This window comes from Musca autumnalis, unplaced genomic scaffold, assembly GCF_047663935.1.
Source record: "Musca autumnalis isolate F117 unplaced genomic scaffold, ASM4766393v1 scaffold_5, whole genome shotgun sequence".
Lineage (NCBI taxonomy): Eukaryota > Metazoa > Arthropoda > Insecta > Diptera > Muscidae > Musca > Musca autumnalis.
The window spans coordinates 73,361,515-73,384,783 of NW_027412088.1; the positions used below are offsets into that span (position 1 = coordinate 73,361,515).

General features: G+C 35.1%; 1 protein-coding gene across 2 annotated transcripts in view; it reads right to left on the reverse strand.

Moving 5' to 3' along the window:
- Window positions 1-7,628: 7,628 nt before the first annotated feature.
- reb (rebuf) overlaps window positions 7,629-23,269 on the reverse strand; it is a 69,426-nt gene continuing 53,785 nt past the window's right edge. For both annotated transcript variants that reach the window (XM_073992546.1, XM_073992545.1), the window contains exons 2-7: window positions 15,675-15,863; window positions 10,289-10,446; window positions 9,979-10,216; window positions 9,532-9,915; window positions 8,964-9,378; window positions 7,629-8,703 (exon numbers count right to left, since the gene is read on the reverse strand). In XM_073992546.1, the coding sequence (XP_073848647.1) occupies window positions 8,699-8,703; window positions 8,964-9,378; window positions 9,532-9,915; window positions 9,979-10,216; window positions 10,289-10,446; window positions 15,675-15,785 (1,311 nt within the window). In that variant the 5' untranslated portion in view covers window positions 15,786-15,863 and the 3' untranslated portion in view covers window positions 7,629-8,698. The remainder of the gene's footprint in view (window positions 8,704-8,963; window positions 9,379-9,531; window positions 9,916-9,978; window positions 10,217-10,288; window positions 10,447-15,674; window positions 15,864-23,269) is intronic.

Below are 23,269 nucleotides of genomic sequence, written 5' to 3' on the forward strand. Positions count from 1 at the left end.
TTTTGGCGAAAACCAATTTATAGTACCCACCCCACATAGTTGTGTAGGGTATGGAGAGCCATTGTCCAGGTTTGGTGGGAGGCTGGTTACGTCGTGTATATGCTTATAATGGTGATTGTGAATGTGGGGGAGTGTTTGTGTTGTTGTGAGCTGGTGGGGTATATGGCACCTCATCATCTGACGAAATGACGATGGACTCCACCACTTACGGAGCGGATAATGTCTCGAAACGTTGCATTTTCTTCGGACGGGGCGACTCTTTCTTCAAGGGCTTAGTGGCGTGAGCCCTCTTGGCAGGTTTGGGGGGTTGATATGGAGGGTTGGACACATCTGTAGTTGGTGCTCATTTCACAGTCTCTGAGTCGTATCGAACAGGGTGATTCTACAAGCTGGTACTGCTGCTTGTATCTAGGACGTGGTTGTTGTTGTCGTAGCAGCTTTTATATGGATGTGTTTGTCTTCACTTCATTCATTCGGCTCTGCCTCCAGCTCCAAGTTCAGAAAGGACGCCCCTGAATAGGATTAGTCCAAAGTGAGAGTGGAGTTAGGTTAGTCGGGTTGGCTGGGCAGCTAAAAAGGTGCTGCGTAGTATGCGGACAGGTGTCGCATGCTGGGCAGATATTCTGCGTGCCATCAATCTTTGTCCGGTAAGAATTGAGGCGGCTGCATCAACCACATCTTAGTTGTGCCAACACGACTTTCGTTTGCCCTGGCAACTGCTGCTCTTCCCCTGGTGAGTGAGTGATCTTCGAGGACGAAATTCGCACCATAGGCTTCTGAAGCCTCAGGACCGCATCAGTGTGAATATCTCTCAAATCTGCCTGATAAGAACGTTGATCTAGGGGTTATCATTTATATATGTGGACCACCTTTTTCAGATCACGATAATACTCCCTGACTCGCCTGGGGGGTTCGGGCATATCCACCAGATGGTGATTTGGTTGGTCTTACCTATGGCATCCAAGCAAGTACTGCATCGTCAACATCCTGTTGTGTCGACGCACCGGCAGGATCTTGATCTCCTCATGCAAATGGTCCATTGGATGTGGTGGTTATAGTTGTTGTTGTAGATGAGGATAATAATAATGGTGATTCCAGTTTATAGCTGGAACATAATTATTCCAATAATCAAAAGGTTGGTTGAACCGTGGACGGTCGAATTTCTCTGTGGGAAGTACGAGTATGTCAACGGGGAAGGGGCCAGCATTTGCGTCTGGTTGAAGGCTTACATGTCGAGTTGGAAGCACCACATTTGATATAATAGGAGTCCGATCTTATATCGGTGGCCGGTACGACATAAACGTTGAATTTTTATGGATTTTTGAACGAACTGGCATTTTTAAATATTTTACGAGTCGCGGAAGCGAACGAATCGCTGAATGGTGTTGAAAACGCAAAGTGTAAGAAAAAAAATGTGATTCAGAATTATGTTAATGTTTTTCTGTGTTTCCGGGATATGTTGGGAGCAACATCTTCCGGTTTCTTTTGGTCCTCCGACCCGGCGAAAACTCCAGGACCAATATGGATGTGCTCAGTTTGTCACATCTGCATCCACCACACTCAAATTTCAGTGAAATGCAATAGATATCGGGAGTGGGTGCATCACAGTGTTTAATCTGGACTCGTCCGTGTGAGGGAACACAGACCCCAGTGAGTCGTTGTCGTCATCAGAATACGGGAACCCCGAAAGTCCCCCCAACGGCGGCCGCACCTGCAGAAGTTAACACCAGCCGTTGCTGTTCCAATCCCTGAAAATGCATCCTTGCATTTAATACATCCTTTTAGTAATTTAATTAATGAGGACACCCCTACCAGAATGAGCGGAGAGTGTCACAGATCATACAGATCACAGATGTCACCTGGCAACACGTCGTTTCTCTTGGGTCAGAGCATTCCCCCTAGATTGTCTCCATCAGCAGACCGCCCGATTCCATCGCTCCAGAACGTCGAACTTTCATCATTCATGGGGAAGCTATTTGTCCTAGTATCAGAGAGTTCATTAATCACCGCTTCAGAGATCTGCCTAAGATCTGTTGCAGCCACTCGCCATAAATCTACTGGTCGAATACCCAAACTGAGACCAAATTTCCAAGCAGAGGCGATGGGATTAGCAAATGAATGTGTTGAGCTTCGTCGTGCCAACCCCAGAGCCTGGAAGTTATCAGGTTGGTCGATTAGCATAGGCGGAACAAGTGGCTAAATCATTTGAAGAGTTGCCACATTGGAGTCTGACTAAGTGAATTGTGGGCAACGGTCATGTCACTCACTCTCGAACCCTGGAATGAATGAAGTCACGTTTGGCGACTGACCTGAAGATGTGCACAAGTTATTTCAATTGGCAGTTTGTCGAACACCCCAGGAGTGACAGGGCGAATATTCAAGATTCTAGGGGTCACATGCCACAGATATCTGCGACAAGCTAAGATGTAGGAATAAGGTCCGCAAGTCCCTAGCCGGCAGCACTTGGGTTGCTGATAAAGAAACCATATATAACGCGATAGGTCGGTCCGTGGTAAGCTATGCAGCGCTAGAGTGGTCCCTGAATATAAGTGCAACGCGATGGAAAAATATTCAAATCTGTCAGAAAGCCGCCCTGAGAACTGCAACAGGCTGGACCATATGAATTAGGAGACAAAGATTCTTCCAGTACAGCAACACTATGGAATACTCTCGTTGCAGTATTTGTTCGGGCGTTACCGTTAAAGTTATTGAAATCACCATACGCAGGTATGTCCGGAGAAAGAGAGTTCCAACGTTACAAGAGAGAGAACCCCTAGATTAACAAGCCTATTAAGCTGGTTTGAATGGCATTCACACAGATGTAGATGCCATAAATAACTATCGTGTGAATACTGTAGTTTTGGCTCGACTACTCTCGGGATAACGCAGTCGTCTAAATTCCTATAGGGCAAAACATCTATCCAGGAACTGTCCTTTTCAGCTGCCCTGCTAAACCTACTCAACTAAATCCAGTAGTAGCTTTGTGGCTACAACCCATCCAATCAGCCACATTTCTAGAACTGAAGATAGACTCAAAGCCAGATCAGGCAGAAAAACTAACTTACCAACACATCATATACTATTGTAACAACAACATGAATGTTTTGGTAATATTCATTGGTTGCTAGTCGAAGGTCATCTCAGGGACTTCCACATCTCAGACGTTGTGAATCGGAGCAACGTACAAGCATATACAAGGGAGTCAAGGTCATTAGCTGCGAGAACTGATAGATTTTCTTATTCAGGCAGTTAATGTCATTGACTCACTTTGGGAAGGCAGTAACCTGGAGGATGTACCTGTTGCTGAGTTTCCGTGTGCTATGATAACCTTAGCATGGATATCTCCTCCTTCCGTGGAGCTAGAGCGAATTTCGTGTGGAAAACTCTTAACGGAAATTATAACCATAATAAAAATCGGGATGTACCATTCTATGGAGGCTATGCTAAGACGTGAACCCATGGCAACAAAATTCTGGGGGAAAGTTTAATGGTCATACAATACAAATACAAAATGTATACCAATTCGGTCTGATAATGAGGCTTGAAAATACCGAAAATTGGGAGATACCGTTCTACGGGGGCTATATCAAAACGTGGACCTATATATAGTAATTGTTCCAAAAACATCCCATAGGGGACATGGGAAACTTCTCTCATATCAATGAGTGCACCCCGATTCATATTAGCTCAATGATATGGAATCTATTGCTTATAGCCGAGTTCGTACGGCGTGTCTTAAGACACCACTCCTAGAGAAGTTTTACATGGCTGAAATACTCAGGAAATGTCGCCAACATTACTGAGGGGTATTTTCCCACCGTTGAAAATTTTTTGATGTTGCCTGGCCGGGGAATCGTACCCATGACTTTCAGCGTGCAAGACGGCTGAGCATACCATTGCACCACGTTCTTTCCAAATATATTTTGTGAAAAATTCACGTTCTCTCCAAAAATATTTTGTAAAAAATCCACGTTCTCTCCAAAAATATTTTGTGAAAAAACCACGTCCTCTCCAAAAGTATTTTTTAAAAAATCCAGCTTCTCTCTAAAAATATTGTTTAAAAAATTTTTAAAAAATCCACTTTCTCTCCAAAAATATTTTGTAAAAAATCCACGTTCTCTTCAAAAATATTTTGTAAAAAAAACACGTTCTCTCCAAAAATATTGTGTTAAAAATTTTGTAAAAAATCCACGTTCTCTCCAAAAATATTGTTTAAAAAATTTTTAAAAAATCCACGTTCTCTCCAAAAATATTTTGTAGAAAATCCACATTCTCTCCAAAAATCTTTTGTAAAAGAACCACGTTCTTTTCAAAAGTATTTTGTGAAAGAACCACGTTCTCTCCAAAAATATTTTGTGAAAAAACCACGTTCTCTCCAAAAATATTGTGTTAAAAAATTTGTAAAAAATCCACGTTCTCTCCAAAAATCCACGTTCTATCCTAAAATATTTTGTGAAAAAACCACATTCTCTCCCAAAATATTGTGTAAAAAATTGTAAAAAACCCACGTTCTCTCCAAAAATATATTGTGAAAAAACGACGTTATCTCCAAAAATATTGTGTTAAAAAATTTGTAAAAAACCACGTTCTCTCCAAAAGTATTTTGTAAAAAATCCACGTTCTCTCCAAAAGTATTTTGTAAAAATCAATGTTCTCTCCAAAAGTATTTTGTAAAAATCAATGTTCTCTCCGAAAATATTGTGTAAAAAATTTGTAAAAATCCACATTCTCTCCAAAAATATTTTGTGAAAATCCACATTCTCTTCAAAAATATTTTGTAAAAAATCCAAGTCCTCTATAAAAATAAAAAAATCCACGTTCTCTACAAAAATAAAAAATCTACGTTCTCTACAAAAACAAAAAATCTACGTTCTCTACAAAAATAAAAAATCTACGTTCTCTACAAAAATAAAAAAATCCACGTTCTCTACAAAAATTATTTTTAGAAACATTTTGGTCTCCAATAAATATTAAACAGAAACTCCACGTTGATCTCCAAAACATATTAAAAAGAAACTCCACGTTGATCTCCAAAAAATATTAAACAGAAACTCCACGTTGATCTCCAAAACATATTAAAAAGAAACTCCACGTTGATCTCCAAAAAATATTAAAAAGAAACTCCACGTTGATCTCCAAAAAATATTAAAAAGAAACTCCACGTTGATCTCCAAAAAATATTAAATAGAAACTCCACGTTAATCTCCAAAAAATATTAAAAAGAAACTCCACGTTGATCTCCAAAAAATATTAAAAAGAAACTCCACGTTGATCTCCAAAAAATATTAAAAAAAACTCCACGTTGATCTCCAAAAAATATTAAAAAATAACTCCACGTTGATCTCCAAAAAATATTAAAAAGAAACTCCACGTTGATCTCCAAAAAATATTTAAAAAAAATCTCCACGTTGATCTCCAAAAATATTAAAAAGAAACTCCACGTTGATCTCTAAAAAATATTAAAAAAAAAACTCCACGTTGATCTCCAAAAAATATTAAAAAGAAACTCCACGTTGATCTCCAAAAAATATTTAAAAAAAATCTCCACGTTGATCTCCAAAAAATATTAAAAAGAAACTCCACGTTGATCTCTAAAAAATATTAAAAAAAAAACTCCACGTTGATCTCTAAAAAATATTAAAAAAAAAACTCCACGTTGATCTCCAAAAAATATTAAAAAGAAACTCCACGTTGATCTCCAAAAAATATTAAAAAGAAACTCCACGTTGATCTCCAAAAAATATTAAAAAGAAACTCCCCGTTGATTTCCAAAAAATATTAAAAAAAAACTCCACGTTGATCTCCAAAAAATATTAAAAAGAAACTCCACGTTGATCTCCAAAAAATATTAAAAAGAAACTCCAGGTTGATCTCCAAAAAATATTAAAAAAAAAATCTTCACGTTGGTCTCCAAAATATATTTAAAAAATCCACGTTGGTCTCCAAAAATATTTAAAAAATCCACGTTGGTCTCCAAAAATATTTAAAAAATCCACTTTGGTCTCCAGAAAAATATTTAAAAAATCCACGTTGGTCTCCAGAAAAATATTTAAAAAATCCACGTTGGTCTCCAATTTTTTTTAACCTCGTTTATGTCCCACTACTATTTAAAAAAATCTACGTTAATCTCCAAAATATATTTAAAGAATCCACGTTCTCTACAAAAATAAAAAAATCCACGTTCTCTCCAGAAATATTCTGTAAAAAATCCACGCTCTCTCCAAAAATATTTTGTAAAAAATCCACGTTCTCTCCAAAAATATTGTGTAAAAAATTTGTAAAAAACCCACGTTCTCTCCAAAAATATTTTGTGAAAAAACCACGTTCTCTCCAAAAATATTGTGTTAAAAAATTTGTAAAAAATCCACGTTCTCTCCAAAAATATTGTTTTAAAAAAATTGTAAAAAATCCACGTTCTCTCCAAAAATATTGTTTTAAAAAATTTGTAAAAAATCCACGTTTTCTCCAAAAATATTTTGTAAAAAATCCACGTTTTCTCCAAAAATATTTTGTGAAATAACCACGTTTTCTCCAAAAGTATTTTGTGAAAAAATCCACGTTCTCTCCAAAAATATTGTGTTAAAAAATTTGTAACAAAAATCCACGTCCTCTTCAAAAATATTGTGTTAAAAAATTTGTAAAAAAATCCACGTTCTCTCCAAAAATATTTTGTAAAAAATCCACGTTTTCTCCAAAAATATTTTGTGAAAAAACCACGATCTCTCAAAAAGTATTTTGTAAAAATCCAAGTTCTCTCCAAAAATATTGTGTAAAAAATTTTTAAAAAACCCACGTTCTCTCCAAAAATATTTTGTGAAAAAACCACGTTCTCTCCAAAAATATTGTGTTAAAAATTTATAAAAAATCCACGTTCTCTCCAAAAATATTTTGTAAAAAATCCACGTTCTCTCCAAAAATATTTTGTAAAAAATCCACGTTCTCTCCAAAAATATTTTGTGAAAAAACCACGTTCTCTCCAAAAGCATTTTGTAAAAAATCCACGTTCTCCCGAAAAATATTGTGTAAAAATTTTGTAAAAAATCCACGTTCTCTCCAAAAATATTTTGTAGAAAATCCATATTCTCTCCAAAAATATTTTGTGAAAAAACCACGTTCTCTCCAAAAATAATTTGTAAAAAATCCACGTTCTCTCCAAAAATATTTTGTAAAAAATCCACGTTCTCTCAAAAAATTATTTTTAGAACCACTTTGCTCTCCAATAAATATTAAAAAAAATCCACGTTGATCTCTAAAAAATATTTAAAAAATCCACGTTGGTCTCAAGAAAAATATTTAAAAATTCCAAAATTTAAAAAAAACACGTTGAAGTCCCTCTCCTATTTAAAAAAATCCACGTTGGTTTCCACATTGGTCTCCAAAAAATATTTTAAAAAAGCCCAAGTTTCTGTGGTCTAAAAAAATGTTTTTTTAAATATATTTCTGTAATCTCCAATAATATTTAAAGCTGGTCGAATGTGATGCGTTCAATTCCTTTGTAATTTTTGTTGTAATTTTCCCAACAACATAAAGAAAATGTTGACATAAAATATTCAATATTTGTCGATATCACCACCTGTTCAGTTTGTCTTGAGTGAGTCTATCCACCGAATGAATTAAAAACAATAGCATTTAATTTTTATGACTTTCATTTATTATAAATAAAATATGGATAATTATTAGGTGTGTATTTGTACTTGCAATGGTCACAGCATATCATGTACGCAGACACACCTATTATATCGATATCGACTTAAATTTTTAATAAAAAAATTTGATATATTCTTTAAGTATTTATATACTGCTAAACTTATGTCTTTTGTATATCATACTTTATAAAAAAAATTATTTACAATATTGTTGTTTTTATTTTTTCTGAAATAAACACATATTTTTATGTACAAATAAAACAAAAATAATAATAACAAAGAACCCTTATATAAAACAAAGATCCCTTTTTAAAATTTCTTGCTTTTTTTCATTGCTTAAAGGGGGCATACATATAGTTTAAGGAAATAAAAATAATAATAAAATAAAATGAACAGGACATTTTTCAGTCTTAATAATTAAATTATGTAAAATTATAAAAAAATACAATAATAATAGTAAAACAAATGAACATAAGAAAACTATGGCAAATATAAGTACGAGTAGATATAATATATATTTATGACTTATATATGTATGCTGCATATATATTTATTTGATTTTGTATATTTATTAAATATAATAATAAGAATATGACGAGTATTATTTCGTATTATATTATTTGATTGCTCTTCTTTCTTTCAACTAAATATTAAAATAATTCATTAACAAAAGTTTTTTTTTGTAAGGACTTTTGTGCTTAATTTAATTTAAAATAATAATTGTTATAATCACAACTTGTTTTATGAATTTTAAATCGTTTTTCGCCTGTTTCACAATAGCGAACAAATTGATGCGATATTATGATGATAATACGCTAAGAGAAGAAAGCTTTTGTTCGTTACTGTAAAACAGCATAGATTTGTCTGCTCCTCGATGTGTTTTTTGTAGAAAAAAAACACAAACTCTCTTAAAATTATTAACATAAATTATCATATAGAGACTATAAATTAAAAACAAATTACATAAATAGTTAATAAAAAATCGTATGCTTCCATGCATAACGCCGCCTCCGCCGGTATACGGGATATTGCAGGACCATTTTAATTTTAGTTTATTCTGTAAAGAAAAAAAAAAATACAAAGTTTGTTTAGTAATTTCATAAAAAATATGGTAATTATAGCGAGTGTGTACGAGTGTACGTTTAGACTAGCGACTAAATCCAGTACTATGTAAACATTATTGGTAAAGTGGTAAAGGTCGTAAACGATTTTCATATAAACTTTGTGTACGGGAACGCAAAATGTGTAAAAGTGATAAAAGTTGTAAAAACTTTTTAGTTCTGGAACAGAGCTTATATTATACCATTAACAACTTACCATGCGCACTTATTAAACTGCGTGAGTCCCACAGTGATAATTGTGACTGTGACAAACGATGATTCTGCGAATACAGCCTGTAGGGATAATAGTTATATCCGACACATTGCTGATGGAATTGTGCTATGGGCAGTGGTGTTTGCTGTTGCTGCTGCTGTTGTTGGTGCAAATTGGCCAATTGCTGTTGTGATGCTGAGATTTTTCGTGCAATTTTGGCATCTTTTTTACTTAATTTTGAATTACTACTGCCACTGGAATTGGAATTCTTTGAGGTTTTAATGAAATTGGGAATGCGTGCCAGTAGACCACAATAATAGGGATCATCTTGCTTTTTGCGCTGTTGATTTGTGGTGGATGACTTTTTGTTCTTACCGCCTAACATTGGCACAGATTGATTATAGATTTCATAATCGGGCTATAACAAAAGAACAATAAATTAATTTATATTAAAAAAATATAAATTTGTCGGTAGCTAGACGGTGAAATATCTCAATAGTTTAGGAGCGGGATACTTAAAAATATCTTCTAAAATATTTCAGCTTCTAAAAAATAGTCCTTTTTTACTTACCTTTGGCACATAGGGACTATCATCCAAATAATTTCCAATATTATATAAACTGCGTCTACCCTTACTAGATGAATTCGACGATGCATTCGAATCATCTGAAGCTGCAGGTGTTGGATATATTAAACCGACTTGACTTTCAATTGTCGAATAGGGATCTTCACTACCGTTACCCATGGCTTTGGGTACACTTTGTAAACGATTCTTAAGCATATCGATGGCTACCACATTAATGACCAGTATCCACAGAGGGCAATTGATTAGATTATTATTTGATTTTACCAATGATATGGCCGATAGACACTGTCGTTGCAGACGTGAACTTTCCGGATATGAACGACCCATTTCGCGATTTATGTTTGTGGTAAATTTACGCATATCGAAGAGCTATAAATTTAAAAAAGAAAGATTAACTTCCAAAAATGTTTTAAACAAAACAAAAAACCTTACCTTAGCTGAGGTGCCTGCCTGCAAAGCCATATTGGGCATTTGCAAAACATCTGCTCCAATCACCGTCTCCTCATTTGTTTGACTTGTATTGTGCACAAAAACACCACTCTTACCATAACGTTTGATGAACACATTACCAATTTCATCCATTTTAATTTTGAATCCATCACCAATGGATTTCTTGATAACCTTGATTTCGGAATCACGCATGGGATTGTCAAAGCCGTTCAAGCCAATTCTGTGGAAATGTGGAAAATCAAAAATAAAGGTTAATGTTTTCGAAAAATATTTTGAAATATTCAATACCCACCTGACACCATCGAATCCTTGTTTAGAACCATTTATTGAAATTACCGAAGATCTGGCATAGGCCTTGGCAACTCTACGATTCTTTTCGAAGACAATGATCTTAGCCCAAATCTCATCATCGATTTGTTCCCATTTGCTGAGCACTTCATTTATGTGATCCTAAAAGGCAAGAGAATTGAGAGGAGAGAGAGAATATTAATAATAAGATTTAATTATTGAGTATGAGAGAGTATCGGGCATTATATTGACGATTTCTCCAGAGCATTGATGTCCAAAATAAATGAGAGAGAATAGATGGGAGAGTAATGTCCCTATGTCACTGATGGGCAGAAATGCTCTGCCTCACACACAAAAGTGTAAAAAATACATGAGTCTCTCGCAATTTGCCCATCAGTGCCCTATGTTAAACAACGGCTGACTTAGCTCTCTTTTGAATTCGTTATTCTCTGTTGTTACGACAACGTGCAGGCGTGGACATCAATACTCCAGAGGTTTTAATGAATGGACATACATGGCAACCCTTTAGTCACTACCAACACGAAATACCAGAGAAAATTATGAGAATCAGTTTGTTTTCGGACGACTCAAAGAGCAGTCACACATAAACACACATATAAACATTTTATTTAAAATTACGTTTTGTAAGCGTTTTGCGTAATTTATTCAGAAGCTGCTGCTAAATTTCAGCGAATGAATCTGGTTAAAGAATCCATAGAAAAGGGCGCGCTAAAGTAGGGCACAAAGTTCGTAGTAAACAGATGAAAATGTCTGCCGTGACACACTTACATATCATCAAAATATTCCTCAAAAGCGCAGAAACATCGTTTCCACTCACACAAATAAAAACCCCGATGTTCATAGAGAAGCAGTTACTGCATATCAGAAGAAAAACCACGAAGTTCATAGAGAAGAAGCTAGAAAAATACGCACTAGAGTAACGTACAACGTTCGTAGTAAACAGATGAAAATAGCTGGTGCGACATATCGACAAAATAATTCTGAAAATCACAGAAACTCCACTGCCACTTACAAAAATAAAAATCTTAATGTTCATAGAGATGCCCCGTGGTTCATAGAGAAGTTGTTGCTGCATTCCAGTGAGAGAATCATGAGGTGCACAGAGAGGCAGTTTCTGGATATCAAAAGAAAACCCCTAAAGTTCATTGAGAAGATGTTGTTCCACACAAGGGAGATAATACCGTCGAAATTCCATAGAAAATTCGCATAAAAAATAACGCACAACGTTCATTGTAAAAAGATGGAAATTGCTCCTGGGACATGTCGACAAAATATTCCTGAAATGCACAGGGAATTCGTTGTCAGCACAACGGGGCTCAAATAAAAACACCGATGTTCATAGAGTAGTAATTGCTGCATACCAAAAAAAACTCCGAGGTTCATACAGAATCAGTTGCTACATATCGGGAGAAAAACTCCGTAGTTCATAGAGAAACAGTTGCGATATACCAGCGAATGAGACCTGGGAATCCTGACAAAAGACAACCCCCGAAATTCATAGAGAAGTTTTTACCACATAACAGCCAGAAAATCCTGTGGCGCACAGAGTGACAGTTTCTGAATATCAAAAGTAAAAACTTAAAGTTCATGAAGAAGCTGTTGCTACATACCGGTGACAAACTCCTGAGGTGAAAAGCTTCAAAATACCAAAAAAAAAATAATCTCAATTTTCACCAAAAAGAAAAGCTAATAATCAGCACAAAAATGCCGAGACCAACAAAACAGCGAGAAGAAATTTTAACAAGAGTAATACCAACGCACATTCGGTATCTCAAGCGGCCATATAGTTTAAGCCAACTTCAACAATAAAACAATAAAAGGGGAGACTAGATAAAACGCAGAGTTCAGTAAGGATTCCAGCAGTATTTCAGATTCTTTGTTTTGCAATGACGACGCCTATGTGTCATGTCAATACTCCCAATTTATTGAACTGCATGGAAGACCAAGTTTGGGTTGTAGCGATTCTCTCTAAGTCTAAGCGCAATGCCATTTGAGGGTTGACGAAATACTTCGGGATCGATGAAGAATATTGAGTAAAGACCTAAGTAACAGTTGTAGCAATACTCTCTGGACGTTGGGACAATTAAGCGCAAAGCCTACAAGGGATTGCCGCTGAGGTGAAAGACTTTTCATAGGTTATATATTGGACAGAATACCTTTCCAAAAGTCAGAAGGCCTTTCAAAAGGTCATCTGTAGTCAGACTGACATTTTATAGACAGCCTTCTATAAAATGACATTTTATAGGCAGCCTTCTATAGTTAGCTTAAAAAACACCTTCTGTATACAGAGAATAGTTTTTAAGATATCTTCTACAGGTAGAAATGTTATCTGTAGAGGAAATACCGTTCAAAATACCTTTCCTGATGTTTTCTATAGATGTGAAGATCTTCCAAAAGTACTTGATAAGTGGAATCCCTATCCAAAAGTCTTCTATAAACAAAAGACATTCAATAGATCTTCTATGTACGGACTATATTTTCCGAACTCTTCTATCTTCTATTCCGAAGTACTTTTCTAACAATTTTCTACAGGCAGGAGACCTTTCAGAAGTCCTTTCTTTTATGGATAGAACCGCTTTCCTAAAGTCCTCTTTTAAACAAATCTCTGTAGACAGAACTCCCTTTCAAAATGCCTTATATAAACAGAAGGTCTTTCAAAATGCCTTTTATAGCACAGAAGATACTTTAAAAGGATCTCAATAGATCGACGATTTTTAAAAAGGTTTTCATGGGCTGAAAAAGGCTATTTTAAGTACTTTTAACTCATTTTAAAAGGTCTTCTATGGAATAGGCAGCAATATGTCTTTCAAAATTTCCTATATATACAGAAAGTCTCATATACCCAGAAGACATTCTAAGAGGTCATCTGTGATCAGTTCACCTTTCATAAGGTTTTCTTAGACAGCAGATCTCTGTCGAATCATTCTATGAGTCGACGAATTGTATGACCACTGCATTATTGTGTAAAAGCCGATACCACAGCTTGAAATACGTAGCTCAGGAAACCTTTTTTGTTAGTTTATAAGATGTTATTCCAAATATATTCAGCCATCGGGTCGTTCCTGTCCTGTATATCGGACGCCACCGCAACTTGTCGCTACTCGTCGTCACATGCATCGGCCTGTCGGGCATTGCCTAAGCCACTGCCATCATCATTGCCGTTTTAATTGGGTTAAAACTTAGCAATATATCTGCTTCTGTGATTAGATTGGCCCTCTACAATCTATAAATATACGGTGCCTAATTTGTCCTCAGTTTCTGTCAAGGAGATCAGCTCTCCCTGACTGGTCCTCTATGTTGCCAATACTTTCGCTTGTCAAGTTCAGTGCAGCGATTCACCGAAAAGAGCCAATGAACTTGGTCGGTCAAGGCCGTTCATTACAGTTCACTCAATGAGCGAAAAACAACAATCGTGTACCACGAAGAGAAATAATTTCGCCAACCAACTTATATTGGCACACAAACAAAGCAAATTATCTAATGATCCATCAAAATAATAAGAGTTGAACTGCAGAGCTTACTGATGAACTACTGAACTAAAAGATCGACATAGTACACGCAAAAGAACTAAACTAAAAAGGAGCTGTTCAGGTAGCGAACAGGCTGATTTTCTAATAAATATAGCGAATGCCTTGGTAAAGGTTGCGTGTGTAGAGGAGAGAGATTTCTAGTTAAACAGGTACAGGGTCCCCTTTAAAAAGATAAGCAGGTGGTAAGCCAATCGCCTTCTCGAAGGAGGTCGTTAGAATAAAATGAGATTAGAATTTTCATTGTCCCATTTGGTATGTCTGAGTTAGATTGCTGGAACTACTGAACTAAAAGATCGACATAGTTCACGCAAAAGAACTAAATTGGAAGGAGCTGCTCAGATAGCGAATAGGCTGATTTTCTAATAAAGATAGTGAATGTTCTGGTAAAGGTTGCGTGCATAGAGGGGAGAGATTTCTAGTTAAACAGAGATCCAGTCCCCTTAAAAAAAGATAAACAGGTGGTAAGCAGACCGCCTTCTCGAAGGAGGTCGATAGATTAAAATGAGATTAGAATTTCCATTGCCACATGTGGTATGCCTGAGTTAGATTGATGAAACTACTGAACTAAAAGATCGACATATGCAGTTCACTCAAAAGAACTAAACTAAAAGGAGCTGTTCAGGTAGCGAACAGGCTGACTTTCTAATAAAGATAGTAAATGTCTTGGTAAGGATTGCGTGTGTAGAGGAGAGAGATTTCTAGTTAAACAGGGATCTATTTTTAATACAGTCCACTTGAAAAAAAAACATGTGGTAAGCAGACCGCCTTTTCGTAGGAGGTCGTTAGAATATAATGTAATTAGAATTTCCTTTGTCGCATGTGGTATGCCTGAGTTATAGTATGTTTATATATAACCGGATTTAACAAACCCACTGGGTTTCAAATGTCAACTCCCTTGCGAATACGTCAAATAAATCCTCATTAAGAAGGTTAACCCTGCAAAAGGCTATAATATAAACATGTCCCTACACAGAAAAAAACCGGCGATAAAAAAATTATCATATTGACGAAATTCGATCAAATTATTTGATCACATAGAAAAAAAAACAACTGATAAAATATTTCGCATATTGACTAAAATATTTATCGATTTTTTATATTGAACTGATAAAATGGAATATGTGGAATATTTTGATAAATATTTTTGTCAATATGTGATTTTTTTATCAGTTGTATTTTTACTTTGTGTTCAAATAATTTTATAGAATTTTGTCAGTATAAAAATTTTTTTATCGCCGGAAAATCGATAAATTTTTGATTGAATCTTTGATTTTTTTTATCAAATGGCTAAAATTTTTTTCTGATAACCATGTGCACCATGTTTGCTTGTCACATATAAGATAACGAAGTGTGTTTATGACATCTTCATAAGATTGTATGGCAGATCCGTTCGTACACATTTGTGCACTCTCCCTCTCTCTTTTACACACTAGTCTAAGTTAGGTTAAGTCATATTAAAATACTTAGTTGTTAAGAATATTTTTTTTACTTTACCGAAGCAATGCACTCACTTCAAACATTCGAAAAAGAAATACGTTATTTCCCTTAGACCATAAAAGATCCCTGCTCAGAACGGTGAAATGTTTCATCATCAATTTTCTTTCGGTTTTTTTTGAAACAGAAATAAGTGCATGTTTTTGTAGGTTTTTTGTTTAAATTGTTAATTGTTTAATCTGGGGAGCCGTTTTAAAGGATACTGAAGCGCAAAAATGATTGAAAAGTCGACAGAAACTTCCAAAAATCGTTCTTTCCTAATTTCTCCTAAATGGTGTTTTTTCTCTTTCGTGTGAAAAAACACCGTTTTGAGCTGCCATGTTCTAAGCGTTTTGCTTTACTTACCCTAAACAGCTTCTCCTTGTCATACCAAACGTCCTCTTCCTCTTCTGTATTTGGACCTATGGCATCCAAATTATCCAAAGAACGTGAAATAATCTTGCGACGTGAAATCATTTTTAATGTGTTTTTGTTTTGTTTTTGTAGGTGGGGTTAATTGAAGCTTTAATTGGGGGATAGAAGTTGTTAGCCAATCTGAAAAAAGAAGAAGAAAACAAGAAACAAAATTAGTAAATTTGTTATAAATAATTTGTGTTACAGAAAATAATGCAGAAGGTTGTTGACTCTAGGCAGGCATTAATAATTAAAAATATATGTTTCGTTTTTTGCAGATCACAAAATAATAACAGTAAATTATTAAACACGCACATATGTACATAATTCATAGATTGGATTATATAATTCCCATGGAAAAGGGGAATGACTTTTCAAAATTTTTCTTTTGTCTTTTAATAAAACTTAATTGATGTAGAAGGTGGATGGATGGATGAATGAATGGAATAAATTTGAGAGGCGTATAGGAATGGCAATTTTGTAATTTACAAAAAAAAAAAAAAAATGAAGGAACATACAAAACTAATTGCTCATGTCAAATAACTTGCTGTTACTTCTTGTTCTTAAAATTCATTACATGTTTTTGAAAACCCAACTTCTTGGATTTGGAGAGCTTCGAAAAAAGCCATACTTTGTAAAAAAAGTATTTATGACTAGCATAAATTTCAATAACCAAAAATCGTAATGCAATGATTTTATGCAATAATTAACCAACAAACAAATCAACAACAAAAGAAACATAAATTCATATTTTTTATTATTACCCAGCAACATGATTACAAAGTGGGTTTGTTCAATATATTCAACTCCTAGTTGTTATTGTTGCCGTTGTGCAGTTTTGGAAAATGTCAATTGTCATTTGATTTCTTTGTGGCAGTTGAAGGAATTGAAAAATCAGCAGCAGCAGCACCAGCATTGCTTGTGCTAAGCACGTAATGAGAGTGATTGAAATCTTTTGAGCGCAAAAATGAATCCAGTTACACCCATTTATTGAAATTTATGGTTATGTTTTTTTGTGTTTATAAAACAAAAACAACAAGTGATTGTTTTTAGTGCATTAAATAATTTGTGGTTTCTTTTCCGTATTGTTTGTTTGGCGAGCCCGATGTTTTTGGTGCAATGGCCGACTTGTAGCAGTTGTTGGTGTTGCAACAAAATATGCAACCATGTTGTTGTTAAGCTTTGCAAAATTATTGTTACAGTAATTGGGTCACATACAAACTAAAAAAATGGAATAAGAATTTTTCTTACTTTAGCATAACAATATCAAAAATTTGTTTAATTTTTGTTGAAATTAATCAGAGCAAAATTTATTTAAATAAATACGTGAAAATATTTTGGACTTACAAAGGGAATTTTTGTAAGGAATTTATTGTTTGGTCAAAAGACGGCAATAATTTTTGGGAAGAAAAAAAAAGAAAAAACGGAGAAAAAGAAAAGATAACGTTAAGGAATTTCGTATTAAATATTCATAGCGGAAAACAAGGAAGGAGAAATGGAATTCTTCTAAAGGTAACCGCGCAATAAACCGCGTTAGTGAAAAATCTACCACAATTACAAGGCAACTAAGTAGATTGATAGCCAATATCGGGTGGCCATATAAGAAAAATTTTTAACGTAAACCTGAAATATCATCCTAATCAACGGATGTGAAGTCTTGGCTCTGAGCCTTTCTACTAAACACTGAGCACAAAAATTGTTAGCGGTGCAAAGAACGCCGGAAATGCGAGTTGCATCTGCATACTGTTTTGGGACCAACTGTACAGATCATGGTACCCATAGATTTTATGGCAGAAGAGCGTCCAATAGACAGCAGCAGATATTTGTCAACTAAATGATGAAAAATTTGGAAAATGGCAGACAATTTGGAATAGAGAGACTCGTGATAGATGCAATGCAAAGCTTATCCCAGAACAAAAATAGAGATCTAGACAACGGTAGTAGTGAAAACTGAAATACGAAATACAAAGTAGCTTGGACGCAAGCAAGATTGAGAAGAAGGTCCTTGCGACCTGAGAGCAAAAGAGAGAAAAAAAGTGAGATAAGACTTTCCATTGCTAAATGTGATAAGTCTGATATAGATTACTGGATGTAATCTATCCTGCCGACTGATAACCGTAGCGAGTTTACTTGCCACACATAAGATAAGAAAGAGTGTATATGACCTCTACATAAGATTTATTGCAGATGCGTTCGTAGACATTTGTGCATTCTCCCTATCTCTTTTACACACTAGTCTATGTTAGGTAAATTCATATTGTAATACTTAGTTCTTAAACATATTTTTCGTTTCGTTTTTATAAAAAGGCCGCGGTTTTACAACGGGAGACCTTTATATGGGTCTTCTATATACCTTTCCTAAACCGTTTAAAATGTCTTTTGTAGACCGTAAACCGTTCAAAATACCTTTCCTGAAGTAATCTACAGACTGGAAATCCTTCAGAAGCTCTTCCAAAGATATTATTGCTGGAACCGGTTTACAAAAGTCTTCTATATACCGAAGACATTTCAATGGGTTCTCTATTGATTTTTCCTAAAGTCCTCTATCGACAAAATATCGTTTAGAACATCTTTCCTACATTTTCTACAGGCAGTAAACCCAGCAGATGATCTTTCCAAGGTACCCATTTTCTAATGACTTCTATCGACAAAAGACCTTTCAACAAGTCTTCCATTGGCAAAAGGTCTTCCTAGAAGGAAAAAGGCCTGCATTTAGTCTTAAATTGGCAAAATGCATTTTCAAAATGTCTTCTATTTGACCAAAAGAGTTTCTATAGACAGAAACATTTCTCTTAAAATGCCCTATATATTCAGAATGCCCTTTGAACAGTCTCCTATAGACCGAAGACCATTTAAGAGGTAATCTGTGGATCGATCACCTTCCATAAGGCCTTCTTCTTTTGAAGATCTAAAAAACTTTCCGACATCTGTATTTATTGTATTAATACCACAGATACCACAGCTCGAAAGGATGGCCTGTCCTGAAGTTTTCTATAGACAGGAGATCATTCAGATAATCTTTCAAAGGTATTAACAAAATACCTGTCAACAGGTTTTCTATTCCCAAAGACTTTGGAAGAAGAACATCCAAAAGGTCTTTTTATAGACAGAAAATCTTTTAAAAGGAAGTCTATAAAGCTCTTCATTAAAGGAAAAAGGACTGTTAAAAGGTCTTCTATAGAGAGAACGCAGCGAATTAAATGACCAGAAGACCTTCAAAAAGTCTCCTATAGACATAAGATACTTTAAGAGGTCATCTTATCATCTTTCATAAGGTCTTCTATAAATGTCTGCGTCGTCTACCTTTACGACCACTGTATTATTGTATAAAAACCGATATACATTGGTTCTTGCCTTGACGACTAAGCCCCACGGCGTTCTCAACACCGGGCTCTTACACCGTTGGTTGCAAAGCAAAACACTTGTCTTTCTATAGCTCAGACAGTCGGTAGAAAATTCTATCCCATTCGAACCAAAGCTCTTCCCGCAATTCTGGGCAACACAGCCGCCATGATATTCCTCAAAGAGCCTTACCAACTACCACCAAAGACCTAGGGACTGGTACCCATACAACCTCGTTATGAAGTTGGTTCCCAAACGGAGCCGGAACTGGTGGAGCTCAATATAACGATTTTTCGGATCGTAACTCCAATTCGTCGTCATATAAATATATGAAGCTGCAGCAGTGTCTAGACTGCCGCCATATACTGGAAGACGATACTTCTTGTCCCGATAATGTGGAAGCACAATGATAAGAAATAAACAGCCGCAAAATCTATACTTGGGTACCATTAATCACCACCTACATATTCATGGTACGATCAGTAGTGCGATTCTCCAACACATTTTTGGAGTTACCGATAAAAATCGGTAAAATTTAAATTATTCGGTAAGTTAGCGACCAATAAAAAGTAGTCGTAAAGTTCTACTGATAGCCACAGTGTAGTCAACTTTTATTTAAACTTTTCATTCATAATTTTGCTTTTTAAAGTTGCCGATTTTTGTCGGTAACTCAAAAAATGACTTAGAGAATCGCACTACAGAAGGGTCCTAAGGCTACTAAAAGGCAACACAAAGAGCGAAGGAAAATATTAGGAAGAAGATAAGAGACAGAGAGAGAGAGAGGGGAAGCGTATGTTCAGAAGAAAAAAAGAAAGAACAGGAAAAAAGTGAGCAATTCGAGATGTTCTGAAGCATTTATGAAGTACGAAATTTTTACCAGAGTGTAAGCCCCAAATACTGAGGGGGAACAGGAAAAAAGTGAGCAATTCGAGATGTTCAGAGGCATTTATGAAGTTCGAAATTTTTACCAGAGTGTAAATTGCAAATACTGTGGGGGAATGGTGCAGACACATTCTCTTGCAAAGATGCTGAGAGTAATCTGATAATTAATACAGATAAAGTATTGTGAAGCTGGAAGGAGAGTTGATCAAGTTTTTGTTAATAAACATGGGTGGCGATGAGGATACCTGATAACATAAACCACCACCTACAAATTCATGGCACCATCAGGAGTGGTGTAAAGCTACAAAAGAGAAGAACGCATTATACAAGGCGAAGGAAAAATATTTGGAGAAGATGAGAGAGACTCCTCTCTATATTTTTTTAGAAGAAAAAATAAAGAGAAGGAAATTAATGAGCAATTCGAGATGTTCCGAAGTCATAATGAAGCCCGAAAGTCATAATGAAGCCCGGAGTGTAAAATACCACACTGGTGATGATAATGTAGATAACGAGCTGAGAGGTTGGAAGGGCCATTTTATCAAGCTTTTGTTTTCAAAGATGGGCGGCGATGAGTATACCCATGAAGCAATGCCAAATGATGGCATCGAGCCTAAGTGAGTTCATGGCAGTAATTAATTGGCTGGAGACCAATAAGGCATGCATCAAGATCTGATGGGCCACCCGCAGAACTGTTCAAGACCAGTAGCGACATACTGATAAGGATTATGCATTAGTTGATCAGGCAAATTTTGGCTGCAGGAATGCAGGAATTCATTTGACGTATATGCTCCAAGGCAAGGACAAAACTCTAACAAAATGACCATTTTGAAAATGATATCACAGAATATGGAATTCAAAATTGGAGAAGTAAATTAGAAGTTAGATGAGTTTGGCAATATATTCTTAGTTCGGCGTAGAAAATAAAATTTTCTGTTTAGAATATGATGCCATCTAAATAGGTAAGACTAAAAATATACGCCGCTAAATCTGAAGCTAAAGTGTTCACAACATGGACAACATGCTACTCCAGTATGGTATTTTAAGTGGATATATATGTACATATGTCCAAGATCCGTACAAAATAACAAATGTGAAATTTGAAAAAAAATTGGAGAGCAAAAATTAGAAAAATTGTTTGTTTTTAAAACTTCTATCGAGAATCTTTCTTACAGATCATTTGTTCCATAAGTCGAACTAAGAATTAATATTCATTTTTAGTTCGACTTATGCAGCAAATGATCTGTAAGGAAACTTTTCACAATTTCTTTTTTCCAACATGATTCTCGATAGAGGTTTTAAAAACAAAAGTTTTTTTATTGTTGCTCACCATTTTTTTTAAATTTTACTTTTATAATTTTGTATGCACCAAAATAAAGTACTCCCATTAAAATTTATAATCAATTATTTTTTAAGTAAAATCAATAAAAATCCTGTTCTTAAAATTCCGTTAATGCATTAATATTAAAGTAGCTTTACTTGTTTGAAAATAATAATTTTAAGTTCTAATTGAAAGCTATTGCCTGACATTTCACACATTTTGCCATTACACTTTCTCTTCAAAATCCATGGCAAATCCACAAAAAAACACACACTCAAACACACAGAATAAAATATTCTTTTGTTAATGTCAAAACAACTCCCCACACAAAATCATGATCAAAACACACACATACACTTATAATATACAGCAGTAGCAGCTATCATATATTGTTACCAAGATATAATCTTCCCAAAAATAACTTAAGAAGCTCGGCAAGTTTTGGGATTTCTAAGCCAAAAAAAAAAAAAAAAACAGCAACAACGGCAAAGCAAAATTAAATAAATTAAAAAATGCCAGCGACAGAAAAAACCCCAAAATAAAATCAAATGCCATAAAAACGTATTATTACTTATTCTTGATGTTTTGTTGTTACTGTTGTTGTTGCTGCTTAAACAAAAAATCAATGTCACATTAACCTGAGGTGCATACCAAATAAGTACCGTAAGATCCGACGAGTGGTGGATTGGCTAACTGGTGTGACTAAACCTTTACAGCTGGTGGACATGCAATGTCTCCTCCAGGTAAGGTATGTATGTCTGTTTGTCTATTTGTCCAGCAGTCATATTTTGCAGATAATGTTAATGACAAATAGATGAGCAACAATATTTGTATGTGTAAGAAGCTAAAACAATTTTTGTTTTTGTACAACAATAATAGAAAAAAACAAAACAAACACAATGTATGTACTTTGTGGAAATAATTATTAAGATTAAGCCTCTCACGATTGTTATTGTAAAAAAAAATGATTTCATGATTTGGATGAGAAGTTCACGAAAAACAGAACAAAACAAAAGACTTAAGACACACACACGCACACACGCAAGCAAACGTGTCAAAGCATTTAAATGTTCGATTTTCAATTTCAATGTTCTAATTTCTTTTTTAATCACCAATTACGAATGCTAATACAAAATTGGAATATCTAATGTATCTTCTAATTTGTTGAAACATTTTGACATTTTGTAAATTTGTCATTTGGGGTGTTAATGAAATGCATCTCTTGATTTGATGATTATCTCAAATTAAGTAGCAACGTTTTGTTTTCTTTGGGTATTAACAAAATTATTTGATGAGATAAGGGGAATGATATTTATAGCTTAAGTCGGGATATGCATTCTAATTGAGTTTGGAATGTCTCAGATTAAAATTGTCTGCTTTGATGTGTGTGGTAGTGTTTGATTTGTTATTGCTTCAAATTGGAGCAACTTTTTTCGGGGAGTGAATTTGATAATTAGACCAAAATTTAAAAGACCAAGAATATATTCTAGCATATGACCGCCGCGATATTAAGATTGTTTTAGGAGATTTTAACGCTAAAATTGGGAGAGATTTTCGTTTCCATGGTCGGCAATCTTTGCCTTCGTAAGGTAACATTCGACAACGGAATGGGGTTGATCGATGGTAGTGAGCAGTACCAGATTCTCATACTGTGACATTCCCAAAGCCACATCGATATCCCCAGATGAAAAAAACAAACAGAAGGCAGGATATATTTTAAAAGAAAATCCAAAGACAGAAGGTCGTTCAAAAGTCTTCATAAAAGGAAAAGGCCTCCTAAAAGGTGTTCTGTACACATACGTTTTTTAAAGGTCTTCTAAGGCCAGAAGGCCTTCATAAGGGTTTCTATGGGCAGAAAAAAGTAATTCAAAATGTCCTGTATATTTACTTTTCTATAGGCAGAAGACGTTTTAAGAGGTCATCTGTGGAGAGACCACCTTTCATAAGGTCTTCTTTGACAGCAGATCTTCTTTTGAAGATCTATAAAGGTCTGCGAGGTCGACCT